The sequence below is a fragment of the Paramacrobiotus metropolitanus genome, unplaced genomic scaffold (assembly GCF_019649055.1).
Source record: "Paramacrobiotus metropolitanus isolate TYO unplaced genomic scaffold, Prichtersi_v1.0 Parri_scaffold0000001, whole genome shotgun sequence".
NCBI lineage: Eukaryota > Metazoa > Tardigrada > Eutardigrada > Parachela > Macrobiotidae > Paramacrobiotus > Paramacrobiotus metropolitanus.
Genome location: NW_026570221.1, coordinates 1,492,200 through 1,502,154, shown reverse-complemented (window position 1 = coordinate 1,502,154; position 9,955 = coordinate 1,492,200). Strand labels below are relative to the sequence as shown.

Genomic DNA, 9,955 nt, shown 5'->3' with positions numbered 1-9,955 from the left:
TTATTTATCGGAGATATTAAGCCACTACAAACAAACTAAATACCAGTGCTCCATTAACAAAGTGATGCCGTGTACGGTATGTACTACATACCTATACTATACTGCTGAAAACTGAGTTTGCTCCGACAAATGTAATTAAAAATACAGTTAATCAGTTCTCAAGAAATTTGTTAATTAACAAAGTCGAAATTTACCATAGGTATTAGTTTAACTAAAGTTATTATTGTACAGTTTAAGAGATATTTCAATATCTTTTGTTCCACTGGCTACATGAGTGTATGAAATAGAGAAAAGATTAAATGAGTTTCGTTCAGCAGGTGTCCAGTGTCACGGTTGCGCCATTCTGTATGTGTAATCATCAACCCTCGGGTGATAGCAACCAGTAAGTTGTCATAAGGCCCTTTCCCTAACAGAAACATGTGTTATGCATTGTACGTATGAAACAACAAGACGGCTTCATCATGTAGGTCCATCGTTGATTAGTACTTTACTGGGGTAGCCTAGAGATGGCAACGGCTTAGCCGGCTATTGGCCAGCCGGCTGAAGGTTTTTGCAAGCCGTAGCCGACGTCAGGCCGGCTGCTTAAGCCGGCTGAGACTTCAGCCAGCCGCGGCTTAGCCGGCGGCCGACTCGGCTAAAGCGGCTTGAACGGCAGCATCGTTGTGCAATTTTTGGCGGTAAAGATGGCGCCACCGAGTCACTTTGCATCATATTTTTTTCGGCTTGCGCCCAATTTCTGTCGCTTTCGCTAACGATATTCTTAAACTCGGCCGCCATGATGCCATTTCAGTAGCAATGACGCCATTAACTGTAAAAAATTAGGGAATTTTAACTCATTCAGACTCGAAATTCCCGAATAACCGCTGCTTTTTTTTGCTTCAAAAGTTTTCGAAAACCGTTTTTTCACAACACAAACGGAACAATTTCTAATTTTTTGTGATTTAACTGCACTTTATAACGTTATTTTAAAAATTTTGCGAATTTTTTAAAGCGAGAATATAAACGGCTTAGCCGGCCGCCAGCCGGCTAAGCCGGCTGGAAAATTTGGTCAGCCGCTCTAGCCGGCTGAGACTTCCAGCCGCGTTGAGTTAGCCGGCTAAGGGCTTCAGCCGGCCGTCAGCCGAAAGGTCAGCCGTTTAGCCGGCCGTTGCCATCTCTAGGTTAGCCAGCTAGTCTTCATTGTGTTACCTTGATGTTAGTATCTCCTCGGCTCTTGAACAACAAACCACTCGCCGATGATGCCAAATTAACCGTATCGGAGCTAACGTGGACCATATCCGCTTCGCCATGGCTTTCCATGCGCGACGCAGTGTTGACCGTGTCACCAAATCTGCCGATAAGACAAGCTTTCATTGAACTGTGCCCAGGTCTCATGCGTACGGACGATCTTACAGACAATATCTTGGGCGTTTCAATCCCACCACGCCCACAGCGACTGGGCCACTGTGGATTCCACTGATTAGTGTCATGTGTCTGTGGTTGGGTAAGCGGTCGAAGGAGTTTTGAATTTCCAGAGAAGCCAAACAGATTTGCTGGGCGTGCTTGTCGCCTATGCGTTCTACTACGCCGCTTGTTGCCTAAAGGATTTGGATTGCTTATTTCATGAAGGTCATCCTCGTGTCGTTTGTGAATAATGCCTCGCTTTCGTTACAATAATATTGACTAAATAAAGCCTCCCAGATTGAATTGGTGTTGTTTAAAAGGAAATTAATGACAATTACCGAATGACAAATCATTATGGGCCCGTTACAGAACGTTCGTATCGGCAGTGACGATCATTACCATTTGTATCGGTTCGTGTACTTGTTAGAATTACATTTTTATCTTACCATGTAGCTGCTACCAGTTGTTTCCATTTTGTAAAAAAAAAACCGGCAACCGATTTGTCAAAGGCGGAATATACACTGTGCAAAGGTTCACGACATCCGGCGGCGCGACGGTTGTCACGAACTCGCCAAATCCACACATGTCATTGAAATACATGCTCACAGATTCCACATATTCAGGTACTACGCGGAGTCCGTTGCGCAGCTTTTTCACAATTCCTCTGAAACACAACACATCACACTGTACTAAGACAAAATAGTGGTGCATTGACAAATTAATCAGGGACATTACTGGGGTAACATCTTCCGCAACAGTTGATCGGCTTCTTCTTTTTCTGATTTCAACTGTAACGTGCGATCGGCAACATCATGTTCCAGTTTAATGGAATATCTCGCCAACTGTATGAAGATGCGTTCTACCAGAGATCCGCGGATGCCTTCCGCCACGCTGGCCAATCGGATGGCTCGGTCAAATTTACGCAATTTTGGCCGGCCTTTTGGATTGGAGTTTCACGCTTCACGAATGAGCGGTGTTATCGTCGAAAGAAAAAGTTTCGGTAAGTTTTCTGTAGGATCATTTAAGTCGATTTGTTTTATCGAATTCATAAAAACAGGTAAAAGCGCAGATTAAAATGTGGCGAATATACAGCACACTAGCGGTACTTCGAAGTATACATAAAGTTACCGGTTCGTTGGTCGGCAATTTTTTCCGGCAGATCCGCGCCAAATGGCTCGCATTCCATTAGAATCTGGTGAATGATGATAGCGAATGCGTACACGTCGCTGTCTTGTGTTGGCATCTGCCCATTCCGCACTTCTGGTGAGAAGAGAATTAGTAGAAACAGCGGGTTGATGGTAGTACAAATAGCGGGCTCTCCTATTGGTTAGTTTGGCTGAAGTACCGCCCCCATTCACTATAGGGTGTACAAATAGCGGACGGACGAAGAAGTTCTTTAAGGATTTGTCGAGAAAGATCTGTGACTGTACAGGCAACCCTCGTTCAGGGGAGTTTTTGCGTCAGAAAATAGGTATCGAGATTCAGCGAGGAAATGCAGTATCTGTTCTCGGTACTTTTAGTGACATGGTGGAGAAGGAGGATGTGTATTTTGCCTTCAAATTAGCTAAACGGCAATGAATGTCAAGGATTGTTGTTCTTGTTACTTGTGTAATACGCGATGTAATTCAATAAAGAATTTGATAAATAGCGTATTGGTCAATTTCAACCGCCTCCCTATATTCTACGGTGCACAATAACGTACAGGCCATGTACTGTGTACAATAGCGGATTGGTCGGTTTAACATGCCTATAATGTATGTACAAATAGCGTACAGATCGGTTTAACCTGTATGCCGTCTATAATCTACTGTGTACAATAGCGTATTGGTCGGTTGGATCTGTATACCGCCCAAAATGCAACGCGTACAACACCGTATTGACCGACATTATATTACGCTGCCACTGTAAACCAGGTGTATTGCACTGCAGTGACTTGTGATCAAGCGCACAAGTTAAACTTTTCAAAGTCATCATTCGTAGTTTTCACTTCTGGAAGTCGTCATTTAAGGAATTATTTCTGCAGTATCACAACTGGATTAACGTGCGTGATCGTGTGTGATCATCATGAAAGTTGGTTTGTTTGAAACTGCAAAGATCGTTTGTATGTATGAAACGCTGTTATCGTGATACTCTTATTGTTGATGTTCGAGTTTTGTTATTTTCGCACCCGGATCTGTACTGATTTTGGAATATTTCTCATCTTGTACTAATTGACTGGCACGGAACAGCACGTGCTATTGTTGGCGGAGTGGAGAAGTGTCCGCATTTCGGAGGGATTCCATACGGTAAGTAAATGTGAACGTGTTAAGTACTTTGTTCCGCACTTTCTCATAGGTTTCATCCCTGCATACATTTAGTTATACAAAGTATAACCTTCTTGGCGTTGTTCGCAAATTTTTTTAAAGATTCCTTCTGTCTAATTACTGTCTCTCCTTCAACTTTGACGCGACATTCTCAAAATTTTTATTGTTTTACGAAGTGCATGGCGCCGCACCAGGTGCTTTCTCACTTTCGCTTCTTTACTTTCCGACGTGCTTCGTATGACAATCTCAACATTCCAGCTGTCTAGTTACTGTCTGTCCTGCAACCCTGGCGCGGCACTCTCAAGTTTCCTTCATTTTTGACGCGACATTCACGAGTTTCTTTTTGTTTTACCGTTGTGTATGGCGCCAGAACAGGTGCATTCTCACAATCTTCGCACAAGTCAAGATTCAATCTGTCAAATTACTGGTTACCATTCAACTTGACGCGAGCTTCTCAAATTTCCTCAACTTTTTCTGAGTTATTCTCAAGTTATTTTTGACATTCGACAAGAGATTTTCAACTTTCCTACATGTTTGACGTGAGAATCGAGTCGCTGCTGATGGTGCACGCGATAAAACTTTGCAGTCTAAACAACTTGGCCGATGATTACGCATGGTGCAACTTCATCGGGCACAACTTTTTAGATGATAATACCTCGTTCAAATTCATCGAGTGTAGCTTTTTGTTTTGTAAACACGGTTTTCATTGATCAAAGGCTGCTATGGGACGGTGCAAGGAAGTTCCAGTACGAAACCGGAGTCGCAGAACAGTTTTTTTGGATAAAGAAAAGTCATTAGTCTTTTCAACACCAAAATCGTCTACTTCAATTGCCAGACAATGTCCAAGATGCGCAACCATGGTTTTCAAGCCTCTAAGCGCCCACATCCTGCAATACTGCTCGTATCTTTCCAAGATTTTCAAAGAATTAGCAGATAAAGAATGTTTTGCGGCTAAACAGGCTGTGGATGCGCTTGAAACGCTGCACTATCCTGGAAAGCGGTTTGTTAGGCAGTTCGTAAAGTGACCAGTGCCTTGGCTTATGGTTCCTGTGTTCGCGTGGCGAGAACATATCGTGCTGACCAATATAATTGTTATGTGACGGACATGGATTCTACCGACTCTTGGTCGCTCAGTAATCTTGCTGCACCGCTGGATTGTGTCGATTTGAAAAGTCTTCTTCAGATGCTTGCGGCAAAAGGCTACTTCCTGATTTCTGCGTCAACAACAAACAAGCAAATGCACAAAGGTCTTATTTCTTATGTGTTCGTGATGGTGCTGATCAATCACGGTAGGCATTTGTGTTACGGTTGTAATAATGTCATGTCATGTCATGTCTTTCGTAGGCTCAGAAATAAAAATTATGTTCTTCAACCCAAGTGGCAAGAAGTTTTCGTCCAAATTCGTTCGCCGCGCCTTCATCGAAGCTGTTCTGGATGAGTCTAAGCCGTACCCTGAGTTGTATGATTTCTTTCATCATCAATGGCCGGAGATACCTAAAAACTTTGAACACCTGCAGCCGGACAGCGTACAACATGGTGCAACATTGTTCAGTGAAGCATGCACGCACTTGTCTCGTTATTTTATCAACAGCACTTTGGAAAAGGTAAGCGTCGATAATTCTTTCTTCATTCATTTTAAAATTATGGACTCTACAGGTTTTCTCTGGCCAAGATATACGATTCGCCATGCGTGACACAACTGTCGAAATCCAACTGTTTGGTTGGCAAATGATTTACTCCCGTCATACAACGTTGGAAAAGAGCAATGCCCTGCGCGACAAGATTCAGAAGCAAATCGGCTGCCACTACATCCTCAATTTGGTCACTGATATCAGGTATGGCACAGAATTCTACGTGTAAGCAGTACTCTAGCTAATCATGGGCTTCTTTTGTTGTTCTGAGCCTTCAACATTGAATCAAGCGGATACTGACTACATTGCTGCCATGGATCATGATCTCATGGGTAACGACAACGACTTTGATGAATATGGATACAACTTCGTGCAATTTTTCAATCCTTATTCACCGCCTGGTAGTCCATTCAACTGGTCGCAAGTCTACACACCACCGCAATCGCCTCCACGGAATCCGATGAATCGCAGGAACGTATGAAATTTAATAATCAGTCAGGTGGTGCAGAACCGATGGAAGTGGACGTGCAGGATAACGGCGACGATGTGGAAGAAGCCATTGTTGCGGATCATGTTCCATCCCAGGAATCACTCAGCCAGCCCGTTAAGAATGTCAACGTTCCTGAGTCAGACCAATCCTTACCGTCGGGATCGGACTGGTCCAAAGTTTCTACGCTCCGGAAGATAAGTCACAATCACAACAAAGAGTCAACCATCACTAGTGTTTCTACAGCCTTAAGATCAAGTGATTGCCGCAAGAGTTTGATACAGTAACGTCATTGGAAGCACTGCTAGAAGTGTTTAAAGCAGTTGGAAAGCTTGTTCTGTAGATTTTCAGCCGCACGACGCTGTGTGTATAACACTGTTCTCCCGGACTATGGAAAATCCCATGCATTTGAAAATGCAGTTCTTCCGTAATTTTAATCCGCGCGACCTGACAGAGATGGTAATGAAAATCAGCTCAGGTGGACTTTTCTGCATCGATGATTTTTTGCGACTCGTTATTCATCGGACGTTCATCCCCGATGGTGGTGCTGCTAAGCGCAAGCATATTCACTCGACACACGACCGGAAACGATTCGCGACTTCAATTGTCAAGTTGATGTCGGTTATAATCTGTGTTTGCCAGCATGCCATGTGCTTGGACGGTTCTATCACGATCCTTCAAAGAACACACGGAACTAGAAGCAACTGACTGATAGAAGAGATAAAAAACTACAGGGACTCGCAGCGGATCTGGTGCATTAAGCTGGACTTCCTGTCGGAACCAAGTTTTCCTTAAACGACATTGAGCGTTTCCAAACAACTGTCCTTAAGTAGTTCCAGATCAAAATTGTTGGTGCCGACCACTGTAACATCATTATTGCCGGGTGTCCCGAAAGGCAGGGTAAGCTGAAAACCATCTATCTTTTGTACGAGAATGGCCATTTTGATCTGATAACGAGTCCATCCGGATTTCATCGACGTGGTTATTTCTGTGAGTTGTGTGATAGGCCGTACGTTCAGAAAAAAAACATCGATGCCAAGGTAAATGTCTCAAGTATTATCGCCCGAAGGAAATTTATACCGAGCCAGAGACATCCAGCAGAATTCTGTGCCAAGATTGCAATCGCGAGTTCAACAATGACATCTGCTTTGATCTTCACAAGAAAGAACGCAAAAACGGGCGACCATATTGCACAGAATTGTTTATCGGCCCGAAATGGGGACTGTTTGTCAGTCTGCTCAATCGCAAGACCAAGAAGCACGAATGCGGTGAAATGTATTGTCACCCGTGCCAGGATTGGGTAGATCCAGCGACTAACAAGTGCTACCTTAAACCATTAGAGCCTCGTGTCCATGGATCAAGATCGAATTACTTTTTTTTCTAAATAAATTTACGTGGATGCGGAGGGAATTCATAGACCTTGTTATGTCGTCGCACAATACACGAGTGGAGAAGAGTTTTGAATACCTCCAGATAATGTTTCCATGCTAAAAAAAATTTAGCCAATGGGCATATTTAGAGCAACACCGAGGAAACATTTTGACTGCACACAACTTTCGCGGTTACGACGGACACTTCCTAATTTCGTGTCTACTGGAAAACAATCTCAAAGGAGTTGATGTCATACGACGCGGAAGTCAACTTTTTGATCTCCGTTACCGGCTTTGGAAATCAAGGCGCGCAACACTCTTAACTTTGTCATGACCAAACTATCCAATATTCCGAAGGCGGTTGGTCTGTCCGATTGCGAATCCAAAGACGATTTTCCTCATCGCTTTAACAAGCCGGAAAACTGGGGCAAAGTGCTTCCGTTTCAGGATGTCGATGAATACATGGTAGACGGCTTGAAGCGAGCGGATCGCAAAAAGTTTGAACAGTGGCACGCAGAAGAGAAAGAAAAGAAAGGTATGGTCGGTTTTTTTGTTTTCTTTTGTTTTTTTTTGTTTTTGTTGAATATTTTATGTTTTAAAGGGGTTTTCATTTTCCGACTGGAAAAGTCGGACTTTTGTGCAAGGGACGTTACTTATACTGAGGAAATGTGCTCTCCAGTTCAGTGAAAACTTCATTAAGATGACCAACATCGATTCATTTCAAAACGTTACCATAGCTTGCGCCTGTTAAACGTATTACAAGACCAAACTGCTGAAGGCTAAAGAAATTGCCTTGATATCAGCGAACGGTTATTAGCCGAATCGAAAGACAAGTGCCGAAGCAACGCAGTGGCTTGGATGGACCAGCATTAGTCATCAAAACATCGAGCATGGTAGGAACGGTGAAGAGCGGGAAATCAATCGCTACTTTGTGGATCGATTCGATCCGGACACGGAGACAGTGTACGAGTACAACGGCTGCGTACATCAAGGACACCCGGAATGCGCCAATGAACATGACCGGGCACCGTTCTCTTTGAAGAAAATGTCAGAGGTGTACGAGCAGTGGATACGTAAAAAACTCTTTTTGGAAGGAATGGGGTTCAATGTGGAAGAGAAGTGGTCTTGCGAGTGGTTACGTGAAAGGAAGGATCCGGATATACAACATTTCCTCTTGAACCAGAATCTGCGTGATCCACTGCAACCGCGTGAAGCTTTCAAAGATGGCCGTACCAACGCTTCGCGTTTGTTCAGAGAAGTCCAAGAAGATGAACAAATTCTTCATTACGACATCGTTTTCCTGTTTCGTCAACAAGAAAGCTAAGTATCCAATCGGACATCCCAAGATTATCGTATCAGATTTTAAGCCCGTAACGAAATATTTTGGCTTAGTCAAATGCAAAGTTCTGCCACCTGCACGAATTCGATATCCTGTGTTGTCTGCCACTTCCAACGGCAACCTTGTGTTCACATTATGTCGGACTTGTGTTGAGAACGGTATAAATGACTACTGTTCGCATTCCGATGACAAGAGAAGCTTCGAAGGAGTATTTTGTACTCCGAAATTGCACACGGCGCTGCGACAAGGATATCGAGTGCAGGAAGTCTGCGAATCTTGGCACTGGAACGAAAAGCGAGTGGGTTTATTTCAAGAATATGTGGACAAATTCTTGAAGAGAAGTTGGAAACAAGAGGATTCCCCGCCGGCTGCACAACGCAACGTCAAAAAGAGTTGTATGTTCCAGAAGTTGCCTTGCGTGAATTAATTCTCCTAGACATTGATCGCATTGAAGATAATCCCACAAGACGTGCAAGTCGATGTTAAATTCAATTTGGGGCAAGTTTGGACAAAGAGACAACTTGCAACAGACGGTGTTCATCTACTCTGTGAAGCAGTATCTGAATTTATTCAGATCCAAATCTGTTGAAGTACAGAGCGTTCACGCCGTGACTCCGGAGTGTATGATGGTTACTTATTCGCAGAAAGATGACTACAACAAAGGCAGTAACTGTGCCAATCTTGCCATTGCCGGTTTCACTACCAGCCGTGCTCGCATTCAGCTTTTCAAAACCATGGCCAAACTTGGACCGCGCCTTTTGTATTTTGACACTGATTCTGTCATCTTTGTTCACAAAGAAGGCAAATGGCTCCCAGAAGTCGGTGATGGTCTTGGTCAATGGAGTAGCGAGTTGAAACCAGACGAACACATTGTCCGCTTTGTCTCCTGCTCTCACATACAACAACAATCCAAATCCGCAGCTGATGTATCAGAATGCACAAATGCTTCCAGCTCCCAGTCCGTACTAAGAAATACGCAGCCCTTCTCCTACGCTATCCTTCTCCTTTGGCTGACAACATGACAGTACCGAATTTAGAGTGGCCAGACAGCGATTATGATGATTTACCATCGTCGTATGCACTATCTCCTGCAGCCGCAGTACCGTCTCTAACGTACGAGCGACTGCAGTTACCCAGCAGTTCAAGTCGGAAAGCACTCACGTATGCGCATCCATAATGGCCGGCGTCTCAACAATTAGAGGCTTCGACTTATGAGCAGCTAAGTATTGCAGCGCCTGCGGCCAGAAAGGCGCTTACATATGAGCAAGCCAGTTTGCCAGCACCAGCTACCAGGCCAGCATTGACATATAGGGCGCCAAATAAAACTTCAGTCCTGACAATCTTGTACAAGCCAGATGAAATGTTTACAGCGCGCAGCAAGAAAGCAAGGAACGATAATCAACCGCCAACAAAAAAAGACATAAAACACAGCACCAAACAGA

At 43.9% G+C, this 9,955-nt stretch overlaps 1 protein-coding gene across 1 annotated transcript; it reads right to left on the bottom strand.

The window, feature by feature from the left end:
• Nucleotides 1–760: 760 nt before the first annotated feature.
• Nucleotides 761–2,626, bottom strand: LOC129592422 (atrial natriuretic peptide receptor 2-like). The gene is made up of 6 exons (XM_055488491.1): nt 2,512–2,626; nt 2,119–2,320; nt 1,921–2,047; nt 1,393–1,577; nt 1,189–1,330; nt 761–808 (listed from the first exon to the last, which is right to left on the bottom strand). The coding sequence occupies exons 1-6, from the start codon at nt 2,624–2,626 to the stop codon at nt 761–763; spliced, it is 819 nt and encodes a 272-aa protein (XP_055344466.1).
• Between the last annotated feature and the right edge of the window lie 7,329 nt (nt 2,627–9,955).